Below are 20,305 nucleotides of genomic sequence, written 5' to 3' on the forward strand. Positions count from 1 at the left end.
GAATGTGGGCCTTCCAGTGGTGAATCAAGGCTCTCATTAAGTTATAACTGAGGGACGATATGTCTTATTTAGATGAGTCTTCATTTATAAGTGAAGGAGGGATAGCAGAAGAGATGAGGAGAGGGTGGGAGGGAGGGCAAAAAACAAAAGCTAGATGTAAAAATATATAACAAAGTACTGTCACTCACTTACACACATGTGCAGTACACAGATCTCCCTCTGCTGTCCAAAATCATTCTTTGTGTCTGCATGTGCCCAAGAGCATTGGATTACAGGTTTAAAACAGGATGAGGGGACATTGTGCACTTTGTAAGCAACACATAGAGATGTACTGTGTAAACATACACGCTTGCTTTTTTGACAAACGTTCCTGGCAGTCTGATTAGAGCATCTAGTCCTGCCAGGACAGAACACACATTCACAAAAACACACACACACACACTCACACCTGCCATCTCACTGATGTGTAGGGAGGCACGGGAGAGCAGAGGAAACATGAGCATCTGCTGTTGTGACTGGCAGCACTTTAGTCAGATCTATCCTGCTCAGCCTGTAGGGAGCCAGGAGGAGAGTGGTGAGGGAAGAAAAGGGAGAGAAGGAGATACATTCGCATTCGCACACACACACACACACACACACACACACACACACACACACACACACACACACACACACACACACACACACACACACACACACACACACACACACACACACACACACACACACACACACACACTGACTTTCACTCATTGTGGACTGTCTAACCAAAGCAGATGACAAAAATGTGCACACAAATATCGACACACACACACACACACACACACACACACACACACACACACACACACACACACACACACACACACACACACACACACACACACACACACACACACACACACACACACACACACACACTGAGGCAGACTGGCACATGAAAGAAAACTACTGTATAGTAAGTGCATGCAGGTTGGCAAGTTCACACGATTCACTACAACCCTGGTCTTTTACACAGGAAATAGCCCTTCACCAATGTACCAACTTTACAGGAAGAGTTAGAGACTGGCCTTAGCCTCACTGTCCACTGCTGTGTACTGGTTTGACAGCTCATCTCTCCTGCAGCAAACTCTCCCAGCCGAGCACGCTATCCATGTGCCAGCTGGCTGCACACAACTCCCAATTACAGCTATGCTCGGCTACAATGTCGACATGGCAGTTCTGCAAATGTACACACCTACATACAGTACCAATGTACACTCACATTTATATACACTGTTTACAGTATATGTCACAGTGTCTTGAAGTAATGTTACAATTTCCATCCACTAGATTTGTCAAGGGTGTTATGTTTAATGTCTGTTTGGAACGAAGAAGTATTTGCTTGGTGGTGCCTCCTTTAGCTCCCACTTTATCTGTGACAGAGCTAAGACAGAGTTTTTGGAGGTTTTGTGAAGGCTCCAAAAGTGGATTTATTGTCAGCAATCATTTCACACTTCAATTCATTTCAGCTTCAGTGCTCATGACACTGAGCTGTTGATTTATCAAACCGGCAAGAAAAATAAAAAATTCTGAATTCTAGAGACAACCTACCCCCCCCCCCAAAAAAAAAAAAAACCCCACTACAAATGATTACCATTATTATTATTAATTAAATCAACTCTAATTTTGTGCATCGTGCGAAAACACTTTTATTCCGTAGCACAGCTGCTGCTGTCTATGCTTGATTGTGACTGGATATGACAGAGAGAGAGAGAGAGAGCAGTAATGAGCAAGGCACATCAAATGTACACTCCCTCTCTGTATGCATATACTGTACGTCTGATAAGTTTCATGTAGGAAAGCAGAGATAAACAAACAGAAAGCTGGAGTGGCGAAGGCACACTGAGAGTGCGACAGCTGGGCTGACAAAAGTAGCCAGACATACATGCGCACACACACACACACACACACACACACACACAGACCAGGAAGCAGAGAATAATGAGTCACTTGTGACCAAAATTCATCCACGCACTATCTGACTGATTCAACATTTTCTGCAACACTATAGATATCAAATATTAATATTTTTTGGTGAGGGGGGCAGAAATATGTTTGCACATCATTGCATCACACGAACAAAAGATCCTTAGGAAATCCCCTGCTTGCAATATGTGGATATTCCTCTATATGAAAGTAGTGTCCACACACTCATTGGTGTACAGCACTCTTAGTTGGTTGTGTATCTTCACAAATGAATTGTACCAGCAGAGAAGAAACATTCCTTTCTATGTCATTTACAGAAACGTTATTGTGAGATGGTAAAATTTGTTATATGCTTTACATAAGTTTCATGGATTTGCCAAACCATCTGTTTTTAACTTATGTACATCGCTCCCCTCGTGACTTGCTGTTTATACATTGTTGGCTAAGGTTGCTGATTTTAAATATGTTTCGTACTCCTTTGGCACACAAATGTAGAGGAGGAAAACAGCCATCTTGTCTCAAGGGACAGCAGCCAGAGCTTGACAGAAGATATAGGAACTACTATCAAGGGTCTGTGATTGGCACAGAGAGGAGTCTCAGCAGCTATGACCACAGGGAGACTTGAATATGATGACACCACGGTCTTGCATGACTACACTATTTTCGATTATTCCATGGTCTCATGCAGAGCTGAAACCTTAAATGAGTTGGTCAGTGGACAAGAGTCAGAAGTCAGCAACTATTGTATCATCATTAATCATTTAAATAATGTATCAAGCAAAAATGCAGAAATGGTATGTTTAAAGCTTCTCAGATGTTAAAATGTGCTGCTCTTTCTTGTTTAACATCACAGTGGATTGAACGTCTTTGGGTAAAAGACATTTGAATACCTCAGATTACCTTAAGTTCTAGAAAATTGTGGCAGTACTTACACCGTACACAGTTAACACAAAAATGTTTTTTCTCAAAACACCAATGCCAATCAACAGGCAGAATCCTATGTACTACAAATGGTATAGCATAAATGTGTGCACATGTGTGGTAGCATGTTCAATTATACAGTATTTGGGGCTTTAAAGGACACTCCCTTTGTCCCTGAACAGATTAAAAAATAAATGAGAAAAAATGAATTTGTATTTCCATTGTGCCTGTGTTTTCCCCTCAATATTTCCCAATATTTCCTATAATTTATTATAAGCTATCATTGTGAAAGTGCTTTTCCTTCAGTCTCCCCCTAGGCCATGCAATTTGACTGCAACTAAAGAGGCAATATTTTAAGGTCTGACGACTACTCACAATATCAATCATACCCACTAAGATCACTCTGCTACAAGCTAGTTACTCTGAAAGGCCCACTGTAGCCTGAGATTCCATCAGCATAAATTTACCTGACAATAATAACTCATTGGCATATGACATGAGTAGAAAATTGATGTTGTTTATTCAGCTATTCTGAGGTTATAAATTTGGACAATAAACTCCACTTCAATTGAAGATCATTTTGAAAAGACATTGTGGAAAGTGACTAATTGCATACTGGCACATGCACACTTCAGAATGCAACTGGAAATAGAAGATAAATTAGATTAAATTAGTGTAGGATATGATCTCTGTGTACAAGTGGATAATGCACTCGTGGGAATTTGTACAAGGCAAACTGTAGTTCTTACATTACTGTGTGATAAAATAATGTGCGTGAATGTGATAGAGGAGCATACTGAGTGTGTGTGTGTGTGTGTGTGTGTGTGTGTGTGTGTGTGTGTGTGTGTGTGTGTGTGTGCCTACCCTGTGATTAGGGCTTTAACAGTAGCGTCTGATGACTCACTGCGTGTCATCCAGTGTCGGTTTAATAACGCACTTCCAGACACTAGAGATCAGTGGCTCCTCTGTTATTACGCACCACTACATAACACAACGCTTAAAAGAGCTCTAGTCAAGTGCTCACGCTTTCGCTCTTCTCCTTCTTAGACAGTTTAATGAGCATGAATACTACTGGAGAGGCAGTGTTGTGTGTAATGCATACATATGGTAGATTATGGTGGATGAGGGCACTTGAATGAAAGTTTTCTCTTCTTGTTTGCCCAGTTTAGAACACATATAGAAAAAAAGAAAGAAAGAAAAAGAGACTGAGAAGTGATTCATTTTTGGAGTGAAGAATCTGTTTATGATGCCCATGTTGCTAAGCGATCAGGGTGTCATGGTAACCTGCCGCATCAGTGGTCCATGCACTGTGGAGAGCGAATGCTCCCATGTGATGGCAACACAAGAGACTTAAAACATTTTGTTCATTATTTTCCCATCGCAGCACAGGCCATCTTTTTCCTCAGCAATTAAGACTCGGCTCAAAGCTGCTTCTCTGTGCCAATGCCATCAGCCCACTCACAATTAAGAACATTTGGTTTCCTGTCAATGGCGAGCAACGCTGAGAGTGGTTTCAAACAACAACAAAGGCCAACGTTGGAAAACAACTGTTTTTAAAAAGAATAATTTATTTTCAAAATGGTGACCAATTGTGGCTCAGACTCTGGTGGGCAGCCAACGACTTTTGGATCTGCTGCCAAAGTGCTAATGTAATCCCAGGCCTGAAATAACCCTCACCAATCAATATTCAAACAGTCCTCAGCTGCTGTTCTCTAGTCCTTACACTTACACTCTCTCTTTTTGACTGGGGCAGTTACTTTCTCTGACTTTATTTCCGTTTCCCTCAACAATAAAGTCTCAATAAGCAAAGAACCTCATATTCGTCACTCGCCCTTTTATTCTTCTTCTCACTTTTATTTTGATCACAACATCTTCTCTGCCGGTCAGTCCACTCTCCTCCATGCAATCGGTCCACCTGGGTGAGGTCTTGGCAGACCGCCACGTCCCCCTAAGCAGGTGCTTTTGTCAACAAGCATCACTCAAGGTAGGTACAAAGTATCAGAAGGAGTTCCTTGAAGGCGTGCAAACAGAATAACCTTTCCCTTGTCCTCTCTCTGCAGTTTCAGGCCATCTTTAGAGCAGAGTCTAATCCTCATAGGCTTTTAAAATGACAAAAATAAAGACTGTAAGACATTAAAAGGAAAAAGCAGCCATCTATGGACATATTTAGTGTCCCAACTGCATTAACATAAACAACAGTAGTTACCTTAAACCAACCACACATAGAGAACAAAACTGAAGATAATACCAAAGTATAGATTTTTTACTTAAATGGCTAAAATAAGCTAAATCAAACCACATTTTATATCAGTGTTTTCTGCTGAGTAATCATCTGGAATCACCTAAGTCAGAGAAGGGCTCGCAGTGATCACATCACTCATCATCATTTAGAAACTAATATTGGTGCCTGTTTGTTGAACAGTTCAGTTTCCTTTGTTGGAAGCTTGCAATTACCTCAAGCTATTTGCTTTAAAATTTAATATGACTTTAAAATGTATTGGTTACGTTAACATGGTTGCACTGCATTGTGTCTTTGTTGTGTTCAGTGTGTCATTCTGCGTTGTAACAACCACTAGTTCTCCTTTTTAGACAAATGAAAATATCAGCATGTCTGCCAGTGTCAGTGTTGAAAGACAAATGGCCTATTCTGCTATGGGAAGTTAACCACAGGCCCATTAAAGAGTATTGGTTAAGAGGCACAATTTAATAATTGATGAGAACATAGTCAGAGGAGTCTGAGGTGGCCTGGATATCAGAGAGAGGTGATCTACTGTCAAGGCAAGTTAAACAAAGGTGACTCAGGTCAATGTGTGTGCGATCAGTACAATGTGCGAGTTCACTTACAGTTAATTTACAGGTCACACCTACTCTGCTGCTCACAGTTTCACAGTTACATGCAAACAAGCTACAGGATGGATGTAGTGCTGGGGGCAACTGGAGCTTAGGAGAGTGTAGGAGGATCTGAGTCACAGGAAGACAAACATGATATTTGAAGTCAACTGACCTTTAGAGGAAGGAAGGTGTAAAATACTTTATTTACAAGGGAGTGCAACTACATGGTTTTTTCCAAGAAGAGACTGTCCAAAACTGGGTAACTGGGTTGAACAATTACTGCATCCTGCCCATCTCAATGACAGTAGGTCTTTCACCTCAAATGTTTTATTCAGTTATATACTTTAAGTACATTTACAAATGCACAATACCACTGGGGCAAATCAGAAAAGCAACAGCCTGGCTGATTACCTGCATGAAAAATGGTAAAGTATGGTAAAAACACACATTGAAACATTGTATATATTCTGTCTATAATGAGGAAAAGAGAAAAAAGAAGCTGGAGAGGCTGGTAGGGCAGAGAGAAATGAGAGAAAGAAAGAAGAAAGAGAGAGAGAGAAGGGGAGAAATTTTAAAGTAAAACATTATTTTAAGAAGAACACACACACGCACACACATATCTATCAGGGAAGAAATAAGAACAGACAGAGAGGCAGATAAGAGGAACACAGGGCAATGTAGAAATGGGAAAATGGGAATGAAGAGTGACAGAGAACCAGGGTGAAGTTATGGGAACGGAAGTTAAGAGTGAGTTAGGATCAAATGAGGAAGGAGGAATGGAAGGACAGCTTTAAAGGGAAGAATGAAAGAAAAAATGATGCCCAAAAGGAGAGCTAAAATAAAATGTCTGACAAGAATTGGAAAGCAGAGGAGAAAGGGGAGTCAGATGCTCATAACGGGAACGTAGGACACAAAGGACACATCTCCAGTTATACTACGAGCAGAGTGCCGCTTGTGTGTCTATAAAGGTTCAGCAGATGTTATCTCCTGAGTTGCATCAACACACACACACATCTACACACATCAATATGTCCCTTTAAAACAACTAAAATAATCAGCGACAATCTGAGGGAAAAAAACTGAAAAAAAAGGATTTTCAGTTTTCCCAGCAGAGCGGCAGTTTCTCTCCCGTTAGGAATTCCAGTTTCACTTGACATCCTTTAGAGGCATTGCACGTTGAATGCGGAATATTGAAGTGCAACATGAAAGAGGCACATTCTTTGATCGCCTATCACTGCTTTAGAAACAAAATTATTTCCCCAGTCAGATCACTAGCGCTTAGGGAGCATTCACTTGAAATGGAAGAAAAAGACGGGTGAGGAACAATATTCCAAACACAGAATGAAAAGTAGGGAGAGAGCTATACATCAGCACCTGGTACTGTCATATTACAAAGTGAGTCTACAAAGAAAGGCTGGTATGGGTAGAAAAATTGTGTGTGTGTGTGTGTGGTTTGCATATCTGCTAGAGCTACAAAAGCAGGAAGTAGAACAGAAGACAACTACTGCATTATTAGATAAAAGAAAAAAAGTTGAGTGTGACAACAGCGTGACAGACAGAAAGCAGCAATGTGAAGCAGAGGGAGATACAGTAAGTGGAGAGAAGAGGACTGCTGCAGGCAGGGACAGGAAAACGGAAGGAAGACAGCAGATCTTATAAGCAGTAGTTTACAAACTGAACCACACCCCACACTCATCATGTAGAACAGTAAACATGTGACACGGGCAGGACATACATCGACATGTAGAGTTTTCAGACAAAAACTTTGAGGGACTATTTCTTCTCAGAGAAGTTTTTCTGTTAGTGTCAGATAACTGACAGTAGCTGTGAGTCATGATGCACTGATACGAAAACACTGATATGAAAACTCAGTTAAACAAGAAGAGAGAAGTAAATTTTTTTTTTTTTTAAACAGTGATGTTGAAGTTGTTTGTTTAGCAGCAAATGAGTTTCTACTGGGAGAGGAGATAATGAGCACTAATATCTGGAGCTACACTGATTTTGTACAAGCAATATTTTCAACTGCTTTGCCTTCAGTGCCCCATCCACACCGGTATGTTTTACACAACCCTAATGTGCTGGTTACGCAAATCACACAAAAGCTGTCTGTTTAGCCTAACTATTCATCTGATTTTGAAAGTATCTTAAATGTGGCGAATTCTTGTGAACTTAGCTGCTGGCTGAGACGAACCAGCCCCTCCTTTCTCTACCAGCGATACCTGCAGGAAGTGAATCACATCAGCATCAGAGGGACGAGGGAGGAGGAAAGACTGCCTGCGCAGAGAGCAGCTGTGCACACGCCCCTTGAATCAGGTTGTGGTGACAGATGGGTTGAAACTGTATGTAGTGTGCGTAGATTGTATCTCAAAGATGATCTGGTAACTTCAGTAACATCAGACGAACATACAAAACCTACGGATCTGTGTGTATGATGATTATTCATAATAAAGGTTGAAGGGCATGCAAATTATCAGTGTTTCAAAGGAGAAACAACAAAGTGGGAGCACAGCGGGAGAAGTGATGAAAATACGAGAGAAACCTGGGAAAAACAGGAGTGTTGGCAGGTCTGCAAGTGATGCATGAGTGTACTTTTTCTACAGAAGTATTAAATGGCTAAAAAACAATCCTGGACAGATGTTTTGCTGTGTTGAAAAACTTGTCTTCTTTTAAGTAGCAACAGCTGCCAACATTTGAGAGATTGCATGTCAAGGGAGCACCGTCGTCAAATGTAGCGATTCAATTGAGGTGACAGGATGGGCAGATGTCAGATTGACAGACAGCAAATCTGTACAGGCCCTTGATTAAGTTAATGACAGCCGCCATCATTCTAATGGGATTATGTGCATTGACAATTGCTGGCTCAACACACACGCACACACGTACGTGTACAGACACGCACAAACAAATAAACACTTGCAAAGCATAGCCAGAGGAGACAACTTGCTCTGGTGTAAAGAGAAATGCCACCAGTCAGAGATGCAGTGTCCATTCAGTTTATTTCAAGCACAACACAGCCTGAACTATTCTGCTTCAGAGGTTGGAAATATAGATGATTTCTGTGAGGTTTAAGATGTGATGTCTTATCACATCCAACTTATTTTTTTCTGTGTCCGATTCCTGTACATATACAGCCAAATTTGATAACATGACGATCCATCAGGAAAGATGGATCTTCACCTGAAGATCTTGCTTGTGTGCTTACAGTAGGTGCGAAAAATATGGAACCTGCTCCTGACCATGCTTTACACAGGTCTGATACTGTGTGGCAGTGGCAATAACAAGCACTCTTTTAGTGGACATACATTGACAAGGTGTGATTGCCCCAACGGATAACACTGCAGTCCGTTGTGTGGCTTCTGGCTGCATCAGTCTTGCTCAAAACTGAACCAATTTCAAAAATTGCTGTCCCAATTAATTACTTAGACACAAAAATAGGGCCCAGATTGAGAGATACTAAAGTTTCTCTTTAAGTCTTGCAGCTCTGGCTCTCCATTTGGGCTCATCATATCAGCAATGCCAGATATGTGGCCTTGGCCAGTGGCTCCGAACCACTTTGGCTCCCTTAAAATAAAGTGACCCCTGTTTATAGGTTAAGTCCTGACATAGATAGGACAGGGGTTGTAAGCAGTTCAACAAAGGGATTCCTTCTCAAACGGTTTCAAGTATCTAGTAATTTAAAAGAAGAAAGCAGCAAATTACTGTACATAAAAGTGTAAACAGTCATTTGAGTCTCCACCACTGGAGAATCTATATAGGTTTTCCAGCATGGTTTATCCAGATAAACTGATATTAACTGACTATTTGCTAAAGCTTATTGGATAAAAGCCATACAAATAAGATTTATAAGTTTGCACATGTTATACTGCAGGTTTTTGCAAGCAATTACACTACAATTGGTGACTTCCTTAAGTGCCTGATATAACACCCATGCTTCTGTTACTTCCATATCATTTGGGTTCACTGTTTATTTTTGACACAGTTCACACTATACACATCATTAAGGTCATTAAAAATCATCAAAGCCTTTATGATCATTGCACCAAGAGGCATCAATGTATAATAACATGACTACAGTAGAGGAGAGTAGGTTCAGGATAAATGGGTCTGCCAAAAATGCCATTAACGGTACTTAAACACAAAATAACTAGATTTCAGTTTAAGAGTATCTGGGGGTGGAAACTTCAGTTATGTGCAGTACACGTGCATGTTTTCTCATTTATTCTCTTTCTCTAATGAAACAGTGAATCAGTTGCATGGCTTCAAAGGTTCACACTCTGCTATGTGTAAAAGAGGAGAGTGCTGCAGGTTGGATTGAGCACTAAGAGGCCAAGATTGTAATGGATGGGAGGTCTGCAACAGGCTTCTAGTCTTTTGTATGCTGCCTCATGGGAGGTGTGGCTCAGTGCACTCATGGACTTCCTACCACTCTCCTTCTCTTTTCCACTCAACATCATTTCTCTTGTACGCATCAGGCCATTCAATTTCCCTCTTTCTCTCAGACACAAAGCTTTAACCTCTCACACAATCGCTCTCTTACGTGATTACTTCATGCTGGGTGTAATCAGCCCTTCGAAATGGAACAAGGCAAGAAGAGTGAGGGATGAAAAGAAAGAGAATAAGAGGTAGAGACGGGAAACAAAAGTGGGAGGATACTGAAGGGGGTAAGTCAAGGAGAGGGATTCACAGCAGCACAGACTGTAACCATTGCAGAGAAATATTAGATTAGTGTAGGTCAGGTCAAGAACATTACAGGTGCTGCAGTCGTCCTTTCCCTATACCGCCATTTCAATTCATGATTCAGCTAAGTGGACTCATGGCTATTTATGGTCCCATATATAAATTGATTGCCATAAAGCTGGCTCAATTCCACTTCATTATACAGAACACTATTTACAGGAACGACCACGCTTCTGTGAGCAGTGACAAGTAAATGTCATTTCAGAGAGGAGCAAAGAACATCAGCATATGGCTAAACAACTGACGTTAACTTGTGCAGGTGAAATACACAGCAGATGGTGATGATAAAATGTAAGAACAGAGCTCGGAGTAAAACATCTCTATTCTGCTGCCACCGAACAGTTGTGTTTTTCTCCCAAGGTGCAACACAACAACACCCAAAACTAATTGTCCCTTATCCCCCGGCAATTATTGGAATGTAAGAAAAACAAAATGTTCAGCTGGATTGATGGGGTAATCAATGGAAACGTAACTATGGCAACATCCTGTCAAGCTTTAATTGGATATTTGTGGGTCTCTGAGCCAGATTGATCAAGAGTGGCAGCATCTGGAGATCTTAATTTATTTAACCAGGTGCACTGCTGTGTTTAAAGTAAGGAGCAGTGAAAGGTTATTTGGATCAGTTTAGCTTGTTGTCCTTTGTAACTACATGCAAAAAATGCCAGGACCCAAACCTGTTAGATTAGTGCACTAATTTTACTCCAAGAAATTTAGTTCAAGTTGTTTACATAAAAACAGTCACACTAGTGGACATATGAGGCTCTAATCAGGCACAGTAGTGCGTTGACTTAAATTCACATGCAGACATGTGCACAAAGACAGTGATAAGTTGCTGATGGCGAGCATGTACTGTGTAATGTTTGACTCAAAACCACAAATCTGAACCTCATAGTGGCAGGCTAAAAAATGTTGCAGGTGTTCCATGTTTCCTCAAAATTATAGCAAAATAAAATGGAAAATCAGTATCAAATGAATATGTGTTGTGGTTTACAAAAGATAAGGGTACCGAATCTGATACAAGGTCTTCCAAAGTCTTTGAATTTTCTAGTCAGCCTTTCAACCAGGAATAATTCAACTGTACATGGTGAACAGTCATTTGTATTAAAGTTTACTACAAAATGAAAGCACTTGGCTAGCAAAGACTTCATAGCATTTGTCTTCCATTTGCTTCAAACAAATGACCCATAAAAGTAGTCGGTACGGATAAGGCAAGAGAGCAGATCAGGGCTCAGTGGTCACAGGAGAGACTAAAAGTCCCTGAAACTAAACAGGGTCATCTGTGACATTTGTGTTTTTCAGAAGCAATACAGCACATACACACACATTGAAATGTTATGATTTTGTGCCATGTAGTAACCCAGACTGGTAACTTTGAATTAAGTCATGTAGCTGGAGGATGTCTGCTTGTATTGGATCAGTGAATGGCTTAAAGCAGTGGCTGTGTTCCAGCGTCTGTCCTGACGTGAAATGAGGAGAAGCAGATTGTTTCTGTGTGCCTCCTTGGGCTCTGGGCATTATGCTAGGAGAGACATTAGACCTGTCAGATCGATAACATAAAAATATCCATCACTATGGGAAAAGAGGTAATAATCAAACGTCATGCTCTACTCCCACAAGTAACAGTGGTGACACAAGATAATTTCATGTGAGTGGATCACACTCACCTTCAAGGCTTGGGAGCGGTTTGCCAGCAGTTTCTCTATGTTTCCTGCAGCCGTTGCCACCAGGTTCGTTGCATTGTTGGACTCCACGCTGAAGTGACTTCTATGTTTTTTGTAAATCTGAAACAATTAAAAGAGAAGAGCTGCTGTCAGAGGTGAAGGAGCAGGACACTTATTGGTGTGTATTTATGCACTCAAATAGGTTTTTAAATGAAAATCATAGAGGGTGGTAACAGGCATTAAAATGATCACCAAATGAATAATCACAACCTGAAAAAAAAAAAAAATCAAAAAAGAATGTGAGTAAACAGATTTTGGTAAGGTTGTGTCCCTGTATGGACACACAGGAATAAAAACACATTTTGCAGGTAAGGATGACTACATGTTGGTATAGATGTGATCAATTATCATTAATTTTAAATTACATTGTTATTACATCCACAGGAAATTATAATTGATATAGTAGATTTCCAAAGCCAAGAATAAAAAAAGAATAAAAAAGTATTTTGTACCAATGTTATATTCTATCAAGCTTATTTTCATTTCAATTAATTCAGATTAACTCATAATCTATTTTTTTTTTTCACTTTCAGGGTATAGCTATGAAAAAGATATAACATACATATATACAACCAGGGAGGGAGAGCTAAAGGGGGATAAATAAATTAAATAAAAATGCTTGTAGCAGTTTGGCTTCTCACAGTTGCATATATGCTACATTGAGGTATTAAGTCACCAAAGAGAATACAAAAAAAGACAAATAAAATAAATTACAGATGTTCCTTAAATTCATTATTTTAAGTAAATCAGGTCTCAACATATATGGTTTGACATATTCCTTCCATGCATGAGATGTTGTGCTTTTCCATTGAAATACACATACATATCTTGCCATTCCTCATCGGTTATTGTCCTTATTATTCCTACGTTCCATTCCATAGGCAATTAAATTTCTCCACTATCATTTTCTTTTATGTATATTTGAATTTCATTACTCATTTGCCTTTTAAATGAAGGGTCATTAAGAAGGCTTTAATTAAAATCTCCATGTTGTATTTCATTGGCAGTTCTCCAAATTGATGGTAATATATACAGGCAAACAATAAAAAAGTGTAACACACTCTGGCTCCATATGTATTTCTCTTTTATTAAAATGATGATGTTTCGGCCCTCAGGCCTTCTTCGAGATCAACAATCATGATATACAGGATATATACGAGGGCATAGGGTCCCTGATCTTTGACCTATCTTTACTTAAAAATAATGAAGTACTCAATTCTGATGTATATTACTTGAAGGGTAGAGTAATGTGCGTCTTGCCTTGCATTATGATACATTTCTCTCCATATATCTATTAGTCCTATGTCTCTAATGAATTCCTTAAACTTTTTGTGTACTGCTTTAGTGGTGTGGTTATGATATGAAACATCTAGGTTTGGTTGCAGTTGTATGTTCAAATCTTAAGACCCCATATTAAGAAGAAAAGGAGAAGTCACTTCCTCGAGGAGCATAATGTTAAGTTGGATGATTTCAATCTCATTTGTTGTTCCCCTAACCAGGATACATCTGCTCTCCTTACAATATGTGTTCATACAATATGTCTGTTACAAAACCATCTTATTTAAGATCAATATGGCAACCCCCTGCTTTAGAATTAGATTTGTATGATGAAATACATATTTTTGTGAACGCCATCTTTCTTAGTTTTCCGTGCTCTTTATTGTTTAACCGTGTTTCTTGAAAATGTATAATATGTGCCTTCTCATCTATCATTTTGGATAGTATCTTATTGGGTTTTATCAGGTTAACTTTCCATTGACATTGAAAGAAAGTATCCTGACATAATTGTATAAACTCAGCTAACCCATTATCTGCCAAACTATAACTTCCAAAGTAAAGGTTTCTGTGGATTGACCCTTTAGCTGGCCAGAACACACCTCTGGCCTTAGAATGAAAGCCTCCCTAAATATATATAAGAGTAAAACCATCCATAGCATCTTACTCCGACTGATATTTACAGCTCTTATTTCAATGAAAACAGTGATAAAGCATTGTTTGTTTCTCTATCTATGAAACTGGTGGAAGAGAGGGAAAGTATGCTATCCTCCTGGTATTCTCTTTTCCTTCAGCACGTCTGTTTCACTTCATTGTATTCCTTTTCATTATTCAGAAGCATAGCCAGGTAATCATGAACCAGATTATCTGGTTGTTTAGGTACATTTTTTTCTTTTCCCAAGATTTATGTTAGACTTCTTTTATTTTGTACCAGTGAAATTTAATCATGATCAATCTGGGCTTGCCTGTAGTCACACGTTTTGGGGCTAGTGCTCTGTGTACTCTCTCAATATAAGGTTCAGTGGTCAATAGGATGTTGATTGAACTTCCTTTTTCATTTTCTGGCACATTACAGTATATAGTCTGAGATTTCTCTCCTTGATCGACAAGCTTATCCTCATATTGAGTTTTTGATCTTAAGCATGTTTTTCACTACTTAGCAATCTAGTTTCCACTGCGTCAATGTCACCCTTTACTTCCCTGATTCTCTAGTTTGGCTTGTTGAGCTCATCTTTGTTATCATCCAGCTGGCGGTGGTACGCCTTTCAGAAATCTTCAGTCTCCTGTAGGATCCTCTGTACATTCAAATTTGCTTTTTCATTACACTTTTGCCCTCCGCGGTCTTTCCTGTTAGCACTGGCTTCTGCACCTCATGGTTCTTCATCATTCTTGTGTAATTCTGTTGTATTTTTCATACTTTTTTTCCTCTCATTTCCATCGTTATCCTACTATCTGACTGCTTTTAATACTACATGGAGTTTATTCACCAATTAGCAGGATATTTCAAAATTCAATGGGGGGAGAGCGCAGACTTTCACCCACTATGATGGTGATGAAACTGGACGCTGATGTGGTCAATTCTCAACAGAATCTTCCTCCTCTTTTCTCATTTTTGAGATATTTTCTATTCACAGACAGACTCTTTGTATCTGAGGTTGAAAATGTTCCTCTGCATCAGTGGTCATCTTGATTACTTCATCGGACCTCACTTACCAAAACGCAAAGAATTTTAAAAAACGGAAGCTACACGTCCACTGATTAAATTGCAATGTCAGGTTATGTAAGAAGACCATTAACTGTGCTATGGAATATGTTCCAGCAAAAGAAATAAGAATCACAAATGCCAAACAGCCAATTATTTAGCAGCCTAGAGGGATTTCATTGTCCGACATTCAATTCGCAGAACTGAGGCGTGTGCATGTGTTTGCCTTCATCCTCCAGGCATTGCTTGAGTACAATAGCCGTATTAAAGAGTAATACTACTGGATTTTAGATTTTGATTATATCATTCCTGTGCCCTAGAACATCGTGATCAGTAAATTATCAATCACATTACAAACATGCAAAGCTCCAAGGAGAGACATTATGGATGTGGGAAAAGGTGAAGGGTCAATGTCTCCAGGATGATTTTCTTAGAATCTCTGTATCTAATGTGTCTATTTTAAAACTACTGCCATCTCCAAAATAGCAACTGTGTCCATAACTCTCCATGATTAACTGAAGTGTTCCCAGTTGTAATTTACAAGATGAAGTGAACAAGTAATCTGGATAATTTCTCTTCATGTATTATTAACTTGCAAGCTGCATAACACTCCCTTCTAAATTCTGCATGCTGTGTACAGTACACTGTTTAAACAAGGGCGTCCCCAAAAGCATCAGGTCCTGGCACAGCAACAGTTCAAGAGACTTCCCTCCACCACACTACATCTCATTCTCAAAATAATTTCTGCTGACAGCATGTGGCACCAAATGTTGTTTTGTGATGATTTCAGTGGTGCATTAAAACTGACTTATTTTACTCTGAGAAGGAATGGGGCATAAACGTGCCAGATGCATTATGTCTATCAATGTGTACAAATCTTCTCCTCCTTTATCAGATGTGGGGTTGTGAGATTGTGCAAGGACCACAGTCATCACAGTATAGTCGTGAGTTATCTGAGCATGTGCATTGCACATTATGTGTACTCTGACTCTATATACATGATGAGTTGTGACAGCTGAGGTCATGGAAGGAGGGTTAATGAGAATGAAGATAAGTGACAGAGAGAACACATGACAATTCTTGTCAATACTTAATCTGTGTAATGGATTTTATTTAACGACCGAACTGAAATTAATTTTTCCCCCTTTAGAAATAAGTATATAAAATCCTTGTTTGTTTTGACTTGTGCACTTACTGTATTTAATCTAAATTGCAATGAACAAAACAAAGAAACCCAAGTTTGTTTGTCTGCTATGACTCATGCATGTTGTCATGTAAAATACAACGGCCACAAGGGCACTTAGTTAGCTTTTCTCATTTGTCATTTGAGTAATCTTTACATTTCTCGGTGACTCTGCCTGAACTCCACAGACAGTTACTTCCTGTCGTGATTTGAATGCTAGGTTAATGTACAGAGTCCTAAAATTACAAGATTACCGATTGCTATGAGTTTTGACAGTCTGGTCATTTGCAAACACCACTACTGGCAAATGTTGTGGTGTCACTGTGTGTGTATGTGTGACAGAAAGCCATGATTACCTGTACTAGGTTGTCCATGCCACTGGCTGTGTCTGTTAATGTGATCAAGTCTTTTTGCATCTGATCCACCCACTCCTTTATCCTGTGAAGATAAACAAAGAACAGTCAATTAACCAATCATTCCTCAGTCAATGGAAAACTTACAACTGGCCAGCATATAGTCTAATCAAATTGGTTGAGACCCTCCAATTTCATTCACTCTCAGTTTGAATACAGCCCACTGAATTATGTGATGTAAACAAAGCATTACTGCTTACTATCACAATATGCTAAAATGCTGAATAGATTCAGGGAAGGCATGAAATAATGATGTTTAGCCAAGTGAATACATTGCTCTACTCTACATGAGCTGTGCATTAAGGCAAAAGCTATTCATAGTTGTCAGCATGAGTGTCACATCCTCAGGGGTGAGATGCCGGTTAATGTATTCTTCTGAAGAGAAAGAGTACACAAAGGGACAGAGAAAGAGACACAAAAGAACAAAAAAGAGACTTGGACTTGGATTAATCTATAAAAAGGTTTAGACTGTGTTTTTATATATCACTTTAATAAAATCAGAACATATCTGAGATTTTTTTACTCAGGTAAAATTGTATTCGTCAGCCTTTTTGCATCAGCATCAGTAAAACCGGTATTCTATGACCCTTAAGTCAATGCCTTGCATGTCCATGAACATGTCTAAACAGTAATTACCAGCATGTCTAAACTGTTATAAATCAACCTTATGCCCCTTAACGTAGCTGTGAGGATTTTAAGGACACCAGTTCCTTATATGGACTTTCTGACATTCAGTGCAGTTCAGGTTATGTGTGTGTACATGAGTGTGCATGGTGTCTATGTGAGACCATATACAACATACCTCATGCTTAAAACACCAATGTATCTCTTTATTTGGCAGTTGAGACGGGACACTGCTATGCACACCTTACATGCACAGTAGTTTTTTTATGCTTATTTGCAAAATGAATGAGGCAGGCTTACTGTATTTAAGGTGTAATAAACTTGTTCAAGACATCCGCTCACAAATTTAACTCCCATTTAAAGCAGATACAGTAATCAATAATGTGACGTAAATATATAATTACAATTATAAATAAAAATATATAGTCACATGAATACTTGTATGTCAAAACAGTTGCTCATAGTGATGAAGGCAAATGCTTTATGGATTTTTAAAAATCCAAAAAACGCTCATTACTTTCATTATCTGGCTTTTTTGGTTCATATTCACATTTTTTTTGGCTGCAGCATGCATGCTGTTGAATCAAAATGCTTTGATAAACCCACTGTATGGTATCGCCGCAACACCAAAGGACAGTCTTACAAAGTTAGCAACTAGCTGGTAAAGATAGTGTAGAATTAAGCAGTTCAAGAGCCAGATATAACCTCAGAAAAAGAGAGAGAATAGTGGACTAACATTTGCTATGTGGCCAGTAACATAACTCCAATGTTACTCCATATCTGCTGGATGTGTAAACATGTTTTCAACATGTTTTCATGTTTTTTTCAATTAAAAAGGTGATAATGTGTTGTGTTTAAATATTGTTTCAACTGCCTCCAAGTGGCAAAACTTTACTTTCTTGCTGAGCGTGAATACTAAAAAATTGACACCACTCATGTTAGTAAAAATCTCCTACTGGTTATCTTATCTTAGCATGACTGGAAACAGGCAGAAACTTTGTCCAAAGCAGTCAAGCTCAGAAATAGTCTGTAAAACTACAATGAGTGTTTTATTGTACAGATTAACCAAACAAAGTATTGACTACTGATTTAACTAGTGGGCTTCACGGAAAATAGATTTTAACTGTGGACGCAGTCAGGCTAGCAGTTTCCGTTTCCAATCTCAGTGCTAAGCTATCCCAAAATGTAAAACTATTAGCCTACTTAGCTACATCAGTGACCTAAAAAAATATATTTGTTTATCTACTTACATCAAATTGATTTAGACATGTTTCAGGAAAAGTGATGTCTATGTTTCTACTGTACTGTCTCTACTGCAACCACAATACAGGCCTCCCCAACTCCTTTACAGTTGATAAAAAATACATGACATAATCCATAAAGAAAATTACCCTTTTTCTCCCCAACACTGAATTAACCTCTTCCATACCACTGAGTGGCCTCTGACATATGAACCCGTCTATGTTATCTTATTTAAAAAATACAGTGTAATATGAGCAGGGTGAGCTCACATTAGAAATGTGTGGCATAGCCGCCACATAGTATATTTAGCCTTCTGAGAGACAGCTGCTGGTGGCTGTGGACAGATATAGTAGGGGCGTACTGTCAGCACATTGCCCGTTGCCCCTCTTCAAAATCACATTTCCACAGACACACACACATACTGTAGGCATATATTGGCAAATAAGAGGATATGATCTCAAATTAATTTAAAAGAGAGTATTTACATTTCAAACTCATAAAAGACTCTTTTCACGTATGTCTGCTGTCTGCAAGGTCCACCGACTGTAGTGAGCAGACAAGGTTCTTATGCATGTGACTTTTTAAAATGTTGGCCTTTGATGAAAAGGGTGTGGCATTACAACAGGTGTCGAATGGGAATACGGTGCATGTGTGGGGGTATACAGATTTGCTCGAGGGCAAAGAGGGCTTGAAGTTCTTGTGTTCAAACATTGGTGTGTTTGAGCAAGTGCTGGCCTTTACTCTTTTTTATACTTGCACAATTTAACATTTAATGTCATATTCCATTCATTTCTTTTATTTAATATTGTACACACTTTCTGAGCACACTACAGCATACTAATCAAATGAATGTTGCAGAATGCACATCTCAAGTTAAGTATTGATATATATAGGCAGCAAGTCATGAACTAGCTCACACTAGTATTAAACAGAATGTCTCTGCAGCCTCCTAATTAACCAGCTTAAAACACAGTTATGCAGAAGCAATATATGATATAATAAAACAAATTGCTGATGGCTCATTCTACTAACATTTCTGATCTTGGTTTAATAAAATCTCTTGGGAAAAAACTCAAGGGCTAAAGAGTGGTCTGATTAGCCACTTCCAGAAATAACTATATTCCTCTTATCAGTCTAGCATAGGCTACATTCACTGCATAACACCAGGGTGTGTGGTTTCCTCATGAGTGAAGAAAGAGTGTACTGTATATTTATTTAAGAGTTTTAACAAAGACATTTACAAAAAACATGCAAAACATTTGATGAGGGGATGGAAACTTGGAGCAGGACGTGGAAAACTGAGATAGCATCATTATCCTCTCCCATGTTCGGCTCCTATTCCGCCCCCTTCTCATTCTCTCTCTCCCTCTCCTTGGGGAAACTGGAGAGGGGGGCTATGTGGAAAGGAAGGAAGCCTCCAAAATGGCTGGTGAGCCATGTAGAGCCACTTGGCTACATCGGTTACAGACTGCAGGGTTGGAAGTGAGAGGAACCATGTGAAACTCAGCCAAGTGTGAGACCTGCTGTCATTTCAAGCATCTTTTCTCTCACGTGTCTCGCTGAGTCACTAATTTTGCCCATTTATAAAGCAGACTGTTTCTCTGACAGGCAATTTTTGGAGCCCCCTTTATCTTCTTTCCTTCTTTCTTCTTTTCACTCACTTTCTTGCTCACCCATAAAAATTGAG

The 20,305-nt window shown here is 39.2% G+C and overlaps 1 protein-coding gene across 1 annotated transcript in view; it reads right to left on the reverse strand.

The window, feature by feature from the left end:
* The window catches only part of cacna2d1a (calcium channel, voltage-dependent, alpha 2/delta subunit 1a), a 98,262-nt gene that overhangs the window by 62,725 nt on the left and 15,232 nt on the right, over nt 1-20,305 (reverse strand). The window contains exons 2-3 of the mRNA XM_062443410.1: nt 16,696-16,777; nt 12,123-12,239 (exon numbers count right to left, since the gene is read on the reverse strand). Of these exons, the coding sequence (XP_062299394.1) occupies nt 12,123-12,239; nt 16,696-16,777 (199 nt within the window). The remainder of the gene's footprint in view (nt 1-12,122; nt 12,240-16,695; nt 16,778-20,305) is intronic.

The sequence above is a fragment of the Scomber scombrus genome, chromosome 22 (assembly GCF_963691925.1).
Source record: "Scomber scombrus chromosome 22, fScoSco1.1, whole genome shotgun sequence".
Taxonomy (NCBI): Eukaryota; Metazoa; Chordata; class Actinopteri; order Scombriformes; family Scombridae; genus Scomber; species Scomber scombrus.